This window comes from Amblyraja radiata, chromosome 3, assembly GCF_010909765.2.
Source record: "Amblyraja radiata isolate CabotCenter1 chromosome 3, sAmbRad1.1.pri, whole genome shotgun sequence".
In the NCBI taxonomy this organism is placed as follows: Eukaryota; Metazoa; Chordata; class Chondrichthyes; order Rajiformes; family Rajidae; genus Amblyraja; species Amblyraja radiata.
In genome coordinates this window covers 33,668,536-33,685,989 of record NC_045958.1, presented here as the reverse complement: position 1 = coordinate 33,685,989, position 17,454 = coordinate 33,668,536, and the positions used below count along the sequence as shown (strand labels likewise).

At 43.2% G+C, this 17,454-nt stretch overlaps 1 protein-coding gene across 2 annotated transcripts in view; it reads left to right on the top strand.

The window, feature by feature from the left end:
• Positions 1-17,454, top strand: part of trpm6 (transient receptor potential cation channel subfamily M member 6) — a 128,012-nt gene that overhangs the window by 76,612 nt on the left and 33,946 nt on the right. Inside the window, exons 26-31 of one of the 2 annotated variants that reach the window (XM_033017558.1) lie at positions 1,635-2,788; positions 6,947-7,059; positions 8,475-8,607; positions 11,040-11,134; positions 13,786-13,841; positions 17,195-17,217. In XM_033017558.1, coding sequence (XP_032873449.1) covers positions 1,635-2,788; positions 6,947-7,059; positions 8,475-8,607; positions 11,040-11,134; positions 13,786-13,841; positions 17,195-17,217 — 1,574 coding nt within the window. Of the gene's footprint in view, positions 1-1,634; positions 2,789-6,946; positions 7,060-8,474; positions 8,608-11,039; positions 11,135-13,785; positions 13,842-17,194; positions 17,218-17,454 lie in introns of those variants that run through there. The other variant, XR_004411346.1, reaches the window with a different exon arrangement.

Sequence of the window (17,454 nt, the reverse complement as noted above, 5' to 3'; positions counted from 1 at the left end):
TACCACACCTTCATCCAGATCATTGATGTACATGACAAACAACAAAGGACCCAACACCGATCCCTGAGGCACCCCACTAGTCACCTGCCTCCAACCCGACAAACAACCATCCACCATTACCCTCTGGCTTCTCCCATTCAGCCACTGTTGAATCCATCTTGCTACTCCTGCATTTATACCCAACAGTTGAACCTTCTTAACCAACCTTCCATGAGGAACCTTGTCAAAGGCCTTACTAAAGTCCATATAGACAACATCCACTGCTTTACCCTCGTCAATTTCCCTAGTAACCTCTTCAAAAAATTCAAGAAGATTAGTCAAACATGACCTTCCAGGCACAAATCCATGCTGACTGTTCCTAATCAGACCCTGTTTATCCAGATGCTTATATATATTATCTCTAAGTATCTTTTCCATTAATTTGCCCACCACTGAAGTCAAACTAACAGGCCTATAATTGCTAGGTTTACTCTTAGAACCCTTTTTAAACAATGGAACAACATGCGCAGTACGCCAATCCTCGGGGACTATTCCCGTTTCTAATGACATTTGAAATATTTCTGTCATAGCCCCGGCTATTTCTACACTAACTTCCCTCAATGTCCTAGGGAATATCCTGTCAGGACCTGGAGACTTATCCACTTTTATATTTTTCAAAAGTGTCATGCCTTGCCAGTGGCAGTTTCCCTTCTCCCATTCTATAGGAACATAGAACAGTACAACACAGAAACAAACCCTTCAATTAATCTCCTCTGCCATAATTTTATATACTTCTATCTGGTCATCATTACACTCTGGTTTCAAGGAAAAACACTCTGGTGACAAGGAAAAATAGGAAGGGGGGAGGGGGGGATATGATATGATACAATACGATAGAACTTTATTTATCCCAGGAGGGAAATTGATCTGCCAACAGTCATAAAACACAAGATACATGAAACATGAAATTAAAGTGACAAATGGAAAGGATTGGGGATGTGCAAAGATTGGGTGTGGGGGGAATCAGTCTACCACACGACAGAAAGGAGAGGAGTTGTATAGCTTGATAGCCACAAGGAAGAAGGATCTCCTGTGACGTTCTGTACTGCATCTTACCGTGGAACTATGTTTATGCGTTATTCTGTTGGAAGTTGGCATGAACTTTGAACAAGAACATGCGGGTTATCATTTAGTTTTGCCCACAAATTTGACAATTTCATGTTTCTGTTGGATTGAAATATGGCTCCTAACTCCTTGCCATTGGGGACATAATCGTCGTCGAGTGTTGTGGTGGATTCCAAATCAACAACAGCAATTGTTAATTACTTTGCAACTTTAACACACTACAACATTTCAAGGCATGTCAGATGGCCATTCTATCGTGTTGCTTTGGATAAGAATGGAAGGATATAATCAAGTGTTGGTAATAAGAAAAGGTTTTCGCCTCATGTTCAGCACAGATATTGTGGGCCGAATGGCCTGTTATTATTCTGTCCTGTTCTATGTTCTACAATGTGGTAAACATAAGCAAAGCAATATGTCTAAAATGTGGACAAAGATAAACACAAAATGGTGGAGCATCTGTGGAAAAAATGGATAGGTGCCATTTAGGGTTAGGACCTTTTTTCAGTCTAAAATGTGCCTTTTTTCCCCAGAGTGGAAGAAATGGCTATGCATTTGAAGGAAGTAAATGAGAAAGTTCACTTTGTCAAGGAATCCTTGCACTCTTTGGACAGCCAACTTGGACACCTGCAGGACCTCTCGGCACTCACCGTGGACACTCTGAAAGTGATCTCCGCCGTGGACAGTTTAAAAGTGGACGACACATTCCTGGGGAAAAGCACAGAAAACACTGATCATCGAAAGTTGTCACAAAGCCACTCCAATGAGATTCATTTGAACCCGTTAGACAATTTTTCTGTTGAGCTTCAAGCAAAGGAAAATTATTACAGCAATCCATCTTCACTCTTTCAGAACTTGTGTTATCACAATACAGGTGTTGGAAATGAATCACCTGAATCGGAAAAGCAGTGTGATAGCTATGCTACGTCATACATGGATCATATTCTTCCTGAGCAAAATGAATTTGAAACTGCTACGGTCATGTCCGTGGCATCATCTGAGCCCATGTCACCTCATAAATCTGAACAGTTATTCCTACTCCCCTCACCTCTTGAAAGCCCCAAGTATACAGAGGTCCGCTTCAATATGTCACTTCCAAACATTCCAACCTTGAACACGTTAAACCTGACAGTTCAGAAGCAAGATGAGGGTACTTGTAGTATCCCGTTGCAGCTCAGCTTTCAAAGGACAGTCCCCAAGCATGATGAAGCTGAAGATTGTGATGGCAAACAGTGGGATGTTGGTCACGTGCCACCTCTGAGGACTGATAAACTTTCATTGAGTTCTCTGGCTCTTCCCGTTATTAATGATGCTTCCCTGGTACCGACACACCACAGTGATGGTGGTTACATCAACTGGGCATTCAATGAAGATGATGAACAAGGGATCTTTGGTGCAAGTTTAAAGAATCAAAATGTAAAGTGTGTGCATTCTTTACACAATGTGGACCGTTCTTATGGGGATGGTGGATCATGCCATGCGCATGTGAGAAAGTCTCGATCCCTGTCATGGAACTCAGACATGTCTGAACGCAGCACGGAATGTCTAGCATCTTTCTCCAAACATAAATCCAACAGTATTTCCTACTGGATAAATCCACTGAGGAAACAGAGCTTCTCCCGATGGAACAGCTTTAGATGGAAGATTCAAAAGGAAGAAAATCAGTTGCGGAAAAGTAAAATGAAAGGTGTTTGTTGTGATTACATTTTGTCACGTTCCTAAAGCTCAGGTGCCTAACAATAAGGCAAAAGCTAAAGTTCAAAAATAATTGCGTTATAATTTGTGTTATTAATTTATTCGCACATTTTGCAGTAACTAATCGAGTCGAGTTTACTGTCTTATGCACAAGTATGGTGAGATACAGGTACAATGACGACCTTGCTTGCCGCAGCTTCACAGGTACTTGGAATGAGACAAACATTAAAATATAACTTAAAAATACATTACAAATTAGTTACATATAGAATTTCTAAGAAATAAACCCCGCATAAAGCAATTGTGCAAACCACAAGTAGAAAAAAAAATCCAAGTCCATGTAAGTGCAAGATGTGGTCTGCAGTGTTCTGTTGCCAAGGTAGTGTCATGGGCCTGTCCCACCCCGGCAACTGGAACGACGACTGTCAGAGTGGAACACACACACACACACACACACACACACACACACACACACACACACACACACACACACACACAGACACAGACACACACACACACACACACACACACACACACACACACACACACACACACACACACACACACACACACACACACACACACACACACACACAGACACAGACACAGACACAGACACAGACACACACACACACACACACACACACACACACACACACACACACACACACACACACACACACATCACTTCCTTCACCAGACCATTATGCAGGCGGGGGACAGGGCAGTGGGGGGAGCGCTCTCTGAATGAAATTCACACGGTGCAAAGCCAAGGTGATACAGACACACACTGCGATGATAAGGAAGGTTAGCGCTGTAATTAAGATGGCTGAAGCACAGTGTATGGTAAGTCCTTTAAATGAGGGGGGGGGGGAAGGAGTGGAGATAACCTTTAAGAAGCCAGAGATACACGGCTGTGAAGCTCGGCAGACATTTAACATTGCCGGTCGGTTTTCATAGAAACATAAAAACATAGAAAATAGGTGCAGGAGGAGGCCATTCAGCCCTTCGAGCCAGCACCGCCATTCATTGTGATTGTGGCTGATCGTCCCCAGTCAATAACCCGTCCCTGCCTTCTCCCCATATCCCTTGATTCCACTAGCCCCTAGAGCTCTATCTAACTCAATTGTCCTTGGTTCTGAAAACTACTGCTTACGTTTTTTTCCCCAATGAGCCAATGAAATTCACCAGTCAGCACCGGCTACAAACTACGGGAACCTACGAGAACCTTTGACCTCCTGGCAACCCACTAGCACCACCTGGCGACCCACCTATGGCACGAGAATTCTCGCTACTCTCCATGGTGGCTTCATTCTGGTCGACCATAATGAGGCCACGACTAGTTCCTAGAATGCGGGAACTCCTCACAACCACGAAGGCGACTCCCCGGTAAACACCTGCGAACATGTGGCGACCACGTGGCGACTGCATAGTCTCCTGCAGTCGCCTAAAACGTTGCCTAAGTGGGACAGGCCCATTGGGGTTATGCAGGTTAGTTCAAGAATCTGATAGTTGTCGGAAATTAGTTGTTCCTGAATCTGGCATCTTGGTACTTCAGGCTTCTGCACTTCTTCTATCAGCCAGAAGAGGGCATGGTCCGGGTGTTGGGGATCCTTGATGATAGGTGAGACCTTCTTGAATCTCATGTCGATGCTTTCAATGGAGCGGAGGGCTGTACCCAAGATGGACAGGGCTGAGTCCACCACTCTCTGCAACCTCCTGTGATCTTGTGTATTGGAATTGCTTTACCAGGCCACTGTATGGCCAGTCAGGATCCTTATTATAGTACATGTAGAAGCTTGTTAGAGTATTGGGTGTTGTTTGGGGCGGCACAGTGGCGCAGCGGTAGAGCTCCTGCCTTACAGCACCAGAGACCCAGGTTCGATCCTACCCATGGGTGTTTCTGTAAGGAGTTTGTATGTTCTCCCTGTGACCACATGGGTTTTCTCCAGGTGCTTTGGCTTCCTCAGATGTGTAGGTGTGTAGATTAATTGGCTTTGGTAAAAATTGTGAACTATCCCTGGTGTGTAGGATAGTGCTGGTGTCCGGGGTGATTGCTGGTCAGCATGGACTCGGTGGGCCAAAGGGCCAGTTTCTCTGTATCTCTAAAGTGAATGAAACTAAATAATTATGTGACATGCTGAATCCCTTTGAGAAAGTAGAGGCACCAACAGGTCTGTTTTGTGGTTATATCTAAATGCTGGATCCAGGACAAGTCATCCGATATGATAGCACCCAAGAATTTGAAGGTGCTAACTCTCTCCATTGTCAATGCTCTAATGGAAACTGGGACATGGTCTTCCAACTTCCCCTTTTGGAATTGTACGATTAGTTTCTTGATTGTGTTGTCTTTGAACGAAAGTTGTTTTTGTGGGATCGGTCAACTAGATGTTCTCTCTCCCCTCCACTTGCTGACTCCTCACCACCCACCAATTCAGACAACCAAAGTAGTGTCCTTCTCATATTTATAGACGGCACTGGAGTTGGCCTTAGTCACACAGTTGTGGGTGCAAGGAGAGTCGAGCAGAGAGCTGACAATGCAGACTTGAGGTGCATCTGTGCTTCAACAGGTAATTTGAATGAAGATATTAATATTGGTTTAACATTGTCAGTGTACAAAGATGTTGTGAAAACGTTGTTTTTCATGCAATGCAAGCAAATCATACTATAAATTAGTACATCAGGAAGCACAGAAGAGAAAATAAGCAGAGTGGAGGATGTTTTGTTGTCTTTCCTCACTAATTACGGCCTATGGGTCAGTAATCAATAATCCAATTGCAGAGAGTGGTGCTGAGTCCTGGATCCACGAATTTGGAGCTGGGTTTGGTTGGAATTATGGCATTGAATGGTAGAGCTATAATCAATAAATAAGACTCTGACGCGGGTGTCCTTGTTATCCAGACGTTCCAGGGATGTGTAGTGCCACGGAGGGGGCATATGCTGAGGGACTGTGTTGGTGGTAAGCGAATTACAGTGGATCAAGGCTGTCTGGGAGGCTGGAGTTGATGTGCAGCCTCTCAAAACACTTTATAATGATGGATCTTGGAGCCACTGGACAGTCATCATCAGGGCATGCTACCTTGTTTTTCATTGGTGGATGTTTTAAAGCAAGTGTGACCTCAGATTGGAGACTGTGACCCCAAATTCTAGATCTCCTGGCCAGGACTAGGATGCTCTTTGCATCCAGCCAGAGAAAGTTGTGTCATACATTTTTATGTTTCAACCCTTCTCATTCGTGGAAACTTTCAAGACTACAGCCTGAGACGACCTAATCCCTTCTCATGACACGATCTTGCCATCCCATTAGCAGTACAGCCATCCCCACATTTCCCCTGGTAAGCAACAAATAACATAAAATACACACTTGCTGGAAGAAAGACCTTTTTGGAATAAGACATTAGAGCACCAATCTAGTATCTACTTATCTACTTAAAGCTATAAATTAACTGAGTATCAACTACTCAGTCATTGTATATCAAGATGCGGAGGTTGCAAGTTGGTTTAGCATTCATGCATTGTCCTGGAAAAGTACATGACATAACCAGTATGTTTAAATAGCAGATTACTTGGTATTGTATATAATTGCTCTGCAATATTACTCCAGTGATATGGTGTAGTAATTGGAGGTGAGCATAAGGATTGGCATTGTATGAACTCACTGCATAAAGCAAATCGGGAAAAGCTGACAAGGAGCTTTCAAATAAACTTAGTGTAATATCAATGAAACTAATGATTAACATCCTTAACAAAAGCCCTTCATCAAGGCAATTGAGTTTAGGCTTTAGTGATATAGCGTGGAAACAGGCCCTTTGACCCACCAAGCCTATTGATTTATGTGGTTCAAAATAACCTTGCTCTGGTTTACGTTTGATTAGCCAACTGATTGTACAGTTCTCTAGTTGCTTCCATTGCCAAATTAGTTCACTGAATTGGTCCCTTTATCAAACTGGATGAATGCCATCCACCTCTATAGAGCCTGTTGAAGTCTGTCCAAGATCTGCATGCTCCATCATGTTGGTAGCAAACAGATTTAATCTGATGTTCAGATGTTGCCTTTGCTGTAATAATCTGCAACTGAAATGAAGTCATCTCAAATTTGCATTGTGCACTGTATATTTTTAACTTAAGTATGTTTTTTCCCCGACTTCAGCCTTTACAAAATCATCACAACGTTACCACTCAATAAGGCCAAAAAGAAAGTCACAAAATGACGAGAAAGCATCTTCAAGAGAACAAAAGAAACTTCCAAATCTGCATGTACCGGTGGGTAAGAGAGGAAACATACTTAGTGGTAACTGAAATGCCAATGCTATTTACACCAAACAGAACTTGCATATATAGATTTTTGTATAAGTTTGGGAACAGCTCTGTAATTGTAGAGAGTTGTAGATGTAGCTCTGTCCATCTGTCCATCACACAGACCAGTCTTCCCATCATTGACTCCATGTACACTTCACGCTGTCTTGGAAAAGCAGCCAACGTTGATTAAAGACTTGTCCCACCCTCTTCTTTCCTTCTTCTCCCTGCGCCCGTCCAGCAGAAGGTGCAAATGCTTGAAAGTGTGAATCACCAGACTCTGAAACAGCTTCTTCCCTTCTGCTATCGGGTTTCTGAATGGTCCTTCCATAAGCTAGTGTACTGTCTCTTTCACCTCTATCCAATTGTGGACATTGGACTTTGTCTGTGAAACTGATGCGCTACAATGCTAAGAACTATATTTTGTACTCTGTACTTTACTCTATCTGTTGTACTTGAGCTTGACTTGATTGTATTTTATATAGTGTCATCTGATCTCATTGGACAGCATGCAAAACAAAGCTTTTCACCGTATCTCAGTACACACGGCAATAAGAAACCTAAGCCAATAGGAGGCTTGTGGCAATGTGATTTGGTGCACTTTCCTTAAGAACCTTGTAATGCTTTCCATTTGACTGCACACAGTACACCACCATCCCTCTCAGAAGGATGATGGGTAACCAGGTTCCATATTATGTCAATATTATTGCATTCAGCTGCATTGTGGCCAGTTCCATACATTGATATCTGCACCCAAGATAACCTCTCAAGTACTGCTAATATTTTCAAATAGAGTGTTGTCAGTCGATATGACATTCATATCTCTGTCTTTGATCAATGCTTAAGAACATATTCAGGCACTTGATTAATTTATTTTTTTCAATTTGATACCAGTGCAGATGCAAAAGATTCTTTTGATTAGCAAAAAACAAAACAAAAGCAGTTGATATTCACACCAGGGCCATGTTGTTCCTTCATAATATTTCATCTTGCCATACCTTTCCTGGATCATAACATTCCATCTTAACATTTCATCCATCTAATTAATATAAATTGGTTTCCAGGAAGAATTCTTGAGCTGATTACGACCTGATCAGATTGATTGAATTTATCCTTTAATGTTTTATACACATTGATATTCTTAACTTTGCAAGAACTATGTTCTATGTTAACTCTGATCTGAATTGGATAGAAATCTTTGGGATTTTCCAGACTTTATCTCCCTTTACTGACTGGCCACTGCTTCAGTTCTCCAGCACAGCCTCCAGAGCTGGAGGGACTGTGCAAACTGAAGGTAAAGATGGTTGCTATATACTTTACCCCAATGTAAGTTTTCATGTGTATTTCCTGTAGAGTAAAGTGCTCAATTCGGTTTGTTGCAGGTCATCACTGTGGATGGATGCTCTCGGAAGAGTCTGGACTCTGATCAACAAAGCTACGCTGGAAGTGAGAAGAACGTAGAAGATAAAGAAACGAACACAAACTGGTTAACTGTTTCCACTTTCAACCAGATCAGTATGTTTCTTTACGCATCTCTTGAATAATAAAGTGGAAATTCAAATCTTCAGTTAGTGTAATCATTGGGGTGATTTTAGAACATTGGGATGGAAGATAGAACAGGAACAGACCCTTTGGCCTACAATGTCTGTGCCAAACATGATGCTAAGATGAACTCCTATCTGGTCCCTCCATTCCCTGCACATCCATGTGCCTATTTGTAAGTCTCTTAAATGTCACTATTGCATCTACCTCCACCACCACCCCTGGCATCACGTTCCAGGAACTCGCCACCCTCCGTGTAAAAGACGGGCTCTGCACATCTACTTTAAACTTTGCCACTCTTTGCTTAAAGCTATGCCCTCTAGTAGACACAAAATGCTGGAGTAACTCAGCGAGACAGGCAGCATCTCTGGAGAGAAGGAATGGGTGACATTTCGCGTCGAAACCCTTCTTATCGCCTCAGGGGAAGTTCTTTTTGTATGCTCTCTAGTATTTGATATTTTCATCCTGGGGGAGTAAGGTTTGTTGGCTAATGCTGGTAGTTCTGAAAAGAAGTGTTGGTGTTTAGCAAATCCTGAGCCATTAGTTAGGATTTTCACGCAAGTTCTGGAATACTGACATTTTTTTTGAATATCACAGCTTAGTCCTGGTGAGATTCTTACAGCATAATTTTAGATATGGTGCATGATCAGAGAACGTATTGATTTTAATGGTTTTGGAATAGCAACCAAAGGGGAAATAAAGTAAGATTAAAAACAAACTTTAAAGGTGGACAATTTAAATTTAAAGATAGCTGGAGTACCTCAGCACATCTCTGGAGAAAAGTAATAGGTGACGTTTCAGGTCGAGACCCTTCTTCAGAAATTCTTCTTAAAACATTATCTTGCTGTCTTTTCATGTTTTCAAGTTAGAAGGTAGAAATAGGAGAATAATTAAACATTGTTTTTGAATTTGTTTTGTAAAATGGCTAAAGAGACATGAAAATATTGACAGTCAGATTTGACGCCACACTGGACTAATACTCCATGTGACATAGAACATAGAACACTTCAGCCCACAATGTCTGTGCTGAACATGATGCCAAGTTACATTAATCTCCTCTGCACACATCCATATCCCTCCATTCCGTGCTTAGCCATGTGCCTTTCAAAAAGCTTTTTAAATAGTACTGTTGTGTCTGCTTCCACCACCACCCATGGCAGTGCAATCCATCAATCTCTGTATATAAAAAAAACGAATTTCCTTTAAACTTTGCCTCTCTCACATTAAGGCCATGCTCTCTAGTCTTTGTTCTCTGCCTCAGAAGGAGGTGGAGGCCGGTTCTGTGAATGCTTTCAAGAGAGAGCTAGATAGGGCTCTTAAAGATAGCGGAGTCAGGGGATATGGGGAGAAGGCAGGAATGGGGTACTGATTGTGGATGATCAGCCATGATCACATTGAATGGCGGAGTTGGCTCAAAGGGTCGAATGACCTACTGCTGCATCTATTGTCTATTATCTATTATTTTTTCTACACTCAAGACAAAATGTTCTGACTATCCACCCTATCTATACCTCTCATAAAGCTATAATGATATGAAAATAGCTTCTCTAGAGAATGTCACACCAGTTCTCTCAGCATCAAATTGCATGCTTCCATTCTGCAATTGAATTCGTATCCATTAGTATTTAAACATGTCATAGTGGTGGATTGATGGAATGCTAGAGGAATTTAATTTTCAGCATGCATTTATCTCCCATGTCTGTACTAAATGTAAGGCTCCTTTTGTGGGTATTTAAGTTTCCTTTATGTTTATTTGAGCTTATGGACTTTTTCTTTGCAATTGATTTGGGGATGAGGCCTTTCAGGCAAGTTATCTTTTTAGGTAACTAAATCATTGAACTAAAGATAGATACAAAGTGCTGGAGTAACTCAGCAGGTCAGGCAGCATCTGTGGAGAAAAAGGATGGGCGACCTTTCAGGTCCGAATCCTTCTGCAGTCTGACCCCAAACGTCACCCCACAACCATTTTCTCCAGAGATGCTGCCTGATCCGCTGAGTTACTCTAGACATTTTGTGTCCATATTTGGTATAAACCAGTATCTGCAGTTCTTTGTTTCTATGCCATTGAACCATTGCAACTGGTTATCATCTGTTCTGCAATACATAAAACTTTCATCTCTTGGTGGTGAGTTGGGATCCATCCAAACCTAGACTGGGCTGGAAGGTTGTAGAGAGTTAGGAAAGAGGAAATGTTGGCATACATAGTTGGCAATTCTTATACATTTTTAATCCCAGTTATGATCCTGATCAAATTCATTTATCACAGGTCAGTTTTACGCTTAATAAAAATAAGTGTGATTTCCCTTTAAAGAATATCACAACATTTACTCCTGGAAGATGCATTGTTAATAACTATAAAGATATACAGCACTGAAATTCTTGTCCCTTGTACTTTGCTTTAACAGGTTATGAGGCAGACAGTTGTTCAAACGAAAACATTCACAATCCAGATACCAACACATCCAAGCCACACAGCGAGGTTTTGAGGACTTCATTGGAGGTGATGCTTTCTTATGCATATTTCTATAGCATTATCACGTGTACATTAATGTGTAGGTTTTTGATTTGTAGCTTTATTTCAACCAACTGAATAGAATTAGTTTTATTTGCATAAAATTAACATTACCTAAAAATCCTGGTGGCAGTGCATACATTATCAATGTCATCTAATTTTTTTAAGCTTCTTAAAAAATTATCATGGAGAAATTAATGTTGCAAATGTTTTCTTCCCAACCCGAATAGTAACCTGGACAAAGATTGTGTTTTGTCGTCCCACACTGAGAAACAATAGCTTATTACCTCCTAAAGGCCAAAGACCTGGAGAAAACCCATGTGGTCTCAGGGAGAATGTACAAACGTTGTACCGACAGTACTCTGGTCTCTGGCGCAGAATGGCAGCAACTCTACCACTGCGTCACTGTGTCACCCTCTAGATGGACAGGGTGGCCTGAAGGACTTGCTTCCCTGCTGAGTATCTCTATCAATCCAACCTGTTTGGAAGAGAGATTGCTAGATTGAAGTGAGACCATTTGATCTAATGTGAACAGTGATATCCACTGTCATTAGTGCCTACTAACTGAGCACGTGTAACAGAAGCCAACACTTCCATTGTGGTCCCCGTCTTGCCCAGGTATTTGACTGGAGTTACAGGATGGTTTGCTGGACTGGCTAAGGTACTCAGTCCTCTGTCTGTTGTGGCCCATGGAAGTAGATAGTGTATCCAAACATTTAGCTCTAATTAAAGAGCATGAAGTATTGATTAGAGCAGGGGTCGGCAAAATTGTTCTGCATATGGGCCAGGACGCATGTCTGTGAGCGGATGGCGGGCCACATCCATTACGTGTACACATGGATCCCGCCCCGGATGGCAGGCACCAAATCACGTGTTCACATAGATCGCGCCCCTCCGAGGACCCTCCCCCCCGGAGCACTGGCTGCGAGTTACGGGCGCTCACAAACATGGCGTACCTACAGACCATTGCCTTGGCTCTGTCCTGAAGGTGGTGGCTCAAATACTCACACTCACTCGTCCCCAGCCTATTTAGCCGGGAAGCCCAGACACAGAAGGTGCGCGGCCGTATCGGCGGCTTTGCGTAGGATGCGGTACAGCCAGAGCTCGGCACTCGCCGCTGCTCGGCATTCGGCGCTGTTCAGCGGCTCTGCCATTGTGGCCGCCAGCGCAGGCCTCCTTGCGTCACCGTGCCTGGGTGCCACGGCCTTGGGCCCGGGAGGTACCGGAGATGGCGGAAGCATGCGGGCAGGATAATTACTGAAAAAAATATGCCTGCGGGCCGGATGATTTCGGGTTACGGGCTGCATTCGGCCCGGGGGCCGTATGTTGCCGACACCTGGATTAGAGGAACAAAAAAAGTGGCACCAACTATAATTGTTAACTATATATTGTATAACTATATATAAATTAGTCTGAAGAAGGATCTCAACCTGAAATGGCACCCATTCCTTCTCTCCAGAGATGCTGCCTGCCCTGTTGAATTACTCCAGCATTTTGTGTCCATCTTCTGTGCAAACCAGCATCTGCAGTTCCTTCCTACACAACTATAATTGTTTGCTGTCTTGGATGTGCATATTTATACAAAATAATTCAACATAATGTATTCAACATTCAATTGCACTTTTGTTGACATCTATGCATTCTCAACTTTATTACAGTTTTATAGTTTACTAGACCAAGTGCAGACCCGTTGGGTCTGTTTCCCCAACGGCGTTTGCGGGGGGGGGGGGGGCTGCGACATCACACTCACATTAACCACCCTCCAAACACACAGGTGGGGGGAGGGGGGGGGGAGAAGAGGGGAGGGAGGGGAGAGGAGGAGGAGGAAACGGGACAGAGTTGGGAGGGAAAGGAGGGCGGGGTAGGGGGTGAGAGAGGGGGATGGGGAGAGAGATGTGGGGGAGGGGGGATGGGGAGGGAGGGGGGGAGGGAGGGAGGGGGATAGGGGTGGGGGGAGAGAGGGGAAAGAGTGGGGAGGGAGAGTGGAGGGGGAAGGGGGGAGAGAAGTGGAAGAGTGGGGAGGGAGGGGTAGGGGGAGTGGTGGAAGAGGGACAGAGGTGTAGGGGGCAGGGGGAGAGGGAAGGGGTTGGTGTAGAGAGTGAAGAGGGGTGGGGGAGAGGGAGAGGGGTGAGGAGAGGGAAACATAGAAACATAAGATTCTATAAGGTCCCCCCTCAATCTTCTAAATTCTAGCGAGTACAAACCGAGTCTATCCAGTCTTTCTTCATATGAAAGTCCTGACATCCCAGGAATCAGTCTGGTTAACCTTCTCTGTACTCCCTCTATGGCAAGAATGTCTTTGGGCATTGGGCATTGTGACATCACACGATGGAACGAATCAAAAGGCCGAAAGGCAGCCGGACGGACGGCGGACGGACGGACGGCGGCAGCCACAGACTTTTAATATATAATAGATTCAACAGTTGTTGATGGAAGCAAGTCTAACATTTTATGTATCATGTTATTTTCATACCTTCTGCTGATTTGTGGGTTGGCTGGATCCTAACACTAGTCCGGTGCTGTGCAAACTGCTTTATTTCTCCATGGCAACTTCTGACCAGTGAAGAGAGGCAGAATGAAAACAAAACATATTCTGATATGTGTAAAACTGATTTAATATAATATTTCTCTATTTTCAGGACTTGGCTGAAGGATCGCTTTGGCAGAATAGGAGTAATTTAAGCAGGAAATCCTCGTAAGTATTTCAGTAGTTTAAGTTAGTCCACTTTTATGTGCCCACTTCTTATGGGTTGAGATAGAAATACAGTTTTTTTATGTCATTCAGCCTCTGGGTTTAAAAAAAAATTGCAGCCAATCCCATCTACCACCCCTGCCAATATATCGCAAGCACGCACTCAAAGCCAATAATCCAGCTGCATACCAATTTAGTTTAAGAGATACAGCGCGGAAACAGGATCTTCGGCCCACCGAGTCCGCGCTAAACAGTGAACCCAGGACTCTAACCATCCTACACACAATTTTACCAAAGCCAATTAACCTACAAACCTGTACGTCTTTAGAGTGTGGGAGGAATCCGGAGCACAAGGGGAAACCCATGCATGTCACAGGAAGAACGTACAAACTCCATGCCGACAGCACCTGTAGTCAAGATGAAACCTGGGTCTCTGGTGCTGTACGGCTGCAACCCTACTGCTGCACCACCGTGCCATCCCTAAGTTACTTCTATTGCCCTGTTTAAATAACAATAGTTGCAAAATTCTGCTGAAGCAATTTGATATAAAAACGGAATAAACTAAATATTCTGAAGAGGTTAGACACAATTAGTGGGAAAACAGGTGACATTTCCATGTCTAACCTCCCTTATAACTTTTACCACTTTTGAGAAAGATCAACAATGTGAAATGTTATCTCTTCCTATTTTTCCAGTGGTACCTGACCTGCTGAGTATTTGGACCAATACCTGTGTGTTTACTGCACTCCGGTGCCCTATTCTCTACATCACTCATCAAATCTGATGCATTGTCACAGCACTGTGCAACAATGCAGACTGATTGGTGTAGGGGGGGGGGAGATAGCTGGAAAAAAAATGAGATTGAGAATTGAAATTGCATGCATCAGGCCTTTTTGGATTACCCCTGCAAAGCAGTCATCCAATCTGTGTTTGTTTCTTCAATGTCGAAGGGGAGAAGATTGTGAACCTAAGTGCACTAGATTTCAAAAAGTGCAAGTAAATCACTTCTTCACCAGGCATGGTTGTCTGTGACCTTGGATCGTGGCAGAAAATAGGTGCATGAACAGATTTTATATCACCTCTGCTTGCTTGAGGAGGAGGAGGAGGAGGAGGAGGTTCCGTGGGATGAGAAGAAAGAGTGGTCTGGGGAATCATGAAGTGAGCAGTCCTGCAAAAGGTAGGAAGGGGAGGAGAGGGGAAGATGTGATGTGGGATAATTCTGGAACCAGCAGAAATTATCCCACCACCAGTCACATCTTCTCCACTCCTCCTCTCTCCTGTATTTCCACCTACCATTCTTCTCTAATTCTGACGATGAAGAGTACCTGATATGAAATGTTAGCTGGTTTCTCTTTCTGCATTTCCTGCTTTGTGTCAAATCCCAGCATCTGCAGCATAGTTTTCCATTGTATTATCATGGGGTGCAGGATAAGCTGTTTCCCACTGTGAACATTGTGTTGGGGATCAACAGGTAAAGTTTAATTAAAGACTTGTCTTGGCTGTGTGCTTCGGGTCATTGTCCTGTTGGAAGGTGAACCTCTGCCCCAGTCTGAGGTCCAGAATGCTCTGGATCAGGTTTTCATCAAAGATCTCTCTGTACTTTGCACCGTTCATCTTTCCCTCGATCCTGACTAGTCTCTCAGTTCCTGCCGCTGAAATCCCCACAGCATGATGCTGCCACCACCATGCTTCACCGTAGGTATGGTATTGGCCAGGTGATGAGCGGTGCCTGGTTTCCTCCAGACGTGACACTTGGCATTCAGGTCAAAGAGTTCAATCTTGGTTTCATCAGACCAGATCTGTGTCTCGACACAATCCTGTCTCGGAGGTCTACGGACAATTCTTTCGTCTTCATGGCTTGGTTTTTGCTCTGACGTGCACTGTCAACTGTGGGACCTTATATAGACAGGTCATGTCCAATCAAGTTAATTTACCACTGTTGGACTCCAACCAAGTTGTAGAAACATCTCAAGGATAATCAATGGAAACAGGATGAACCAAAGTTCAATTTTGAGTGTCTGAATACTTAAGTAAATGTGACTCGAAGGGCCGAATGGCCTACTCCAGCACCTATTTTCTAGGTTTCTATGATATTTCAGTTATTTCTTTTTAATTACTTTGCAAAAATCTTTCGCTTCTTCATTCTCGGGTATTGTGTGTAGATTGATGATAAAAAAAAAGAATTTAATCCATTTTTAAAAAGGCTGTAACATAACGAAATGTGGAAAAAGTGAAGGGGTCTGAATACTTTCTGAATGCACTGTATATGTTTTAATTTTTGCTTTAGCTACTACTGTTAGTATTGCAATTGCTGTTGGTAATGTGGGACTGTTACAGTTAGTAATACTGTTGGTGATGCAATTGCGTTTCATAATAGAACCATAGAAACATAGAAAATAGGTGCTGGAGTAGGCCATTCGGCCCTTCGAGCCTGCACCGCCATTCAATATGATCATGGCTGATCATCCAACTCAGTATCCTGTACTTGACTTCTCTCCATACCCCCTGATCCCTTTAGCCACAAGGGCCACATCTAACTTCCTCTTAAATATAGCCAATGAACTGGCCTCAACTACATTCTGTGGCAGAGAATTCCAGATCCACCTCTCTCTGTGTGAAAACATTTTTCTCATCTTCGTCCGAAAGGATGTCTCCTTTATCCTTAAACTGTGACCCCTTGTCCTGGACTTCCCCAACATCGGGAACAATCTTTCTGCATCTAGCCTGTCCAACCCCTTAAGAATTTTGTAAGTTTCTAGAAGATCCCCCTCAATCTTCTAAATTCTAGCGAGTACAAGCCGTCTATCCAGTCTTTCCTCATATGAAAGTCCTGACATCCCAGGACTCAGTCTGGTGAACCTTCTCTGTACTCCCTCTATGGCAAGAATGTCTTTCCTCAGATTTGGAGACCAAAACTGAACGCAATACTCCAGGTGTGGTCTCACCAAGACCCTGTACAACTGCAGTAGAACCTCCCTGCTCCTATACTCTAATCTAATGAAACTAGATTACTGTAGAATAAAACTTTTTTAGAGCTATTCTCACTTTGCTGATAATATTTTGTTGGAGGTGCAGTGGGGGGGCTGCGGGGAGAGAGGGGAGAGAGGGGATGGAGGGGTAGAACAGAGGGAGAGAGAGAGATCCAATGTTATCTTGATATGGTACTTTCTATCTTTGAATGTATCATTTTATTTTTAATATCTCAGAATTTGATAGTGAAACTTTATTCTAAGGCATTCTAAAAATGATTTCCCTACAAACTAAAGAACTCTGAAGGTTTTCTTTATGTGAAACTGAGTAATTGAGTTGTTAATCTAGCTTCACGGTGTCATTGTTTTTGCTTCCACCCAATATAGGTCAAATTCATGCATTATTGATGGTAAGTAATAGTTCTTGTCTTGTCTTTTAAATCTCTCTGGCCATACCTTAAGCCAGGGGCCTCCAACCTTTTCAGCATGAGGGCCACATGTATATATTTGGCACATTTATGCGGCCAGTAGGGGGCGCACACACACACACACACACACACACACACACACACACACACACACACACACACACACACACACACACACACACACACACACACACACACACACACACACACACAAATTGT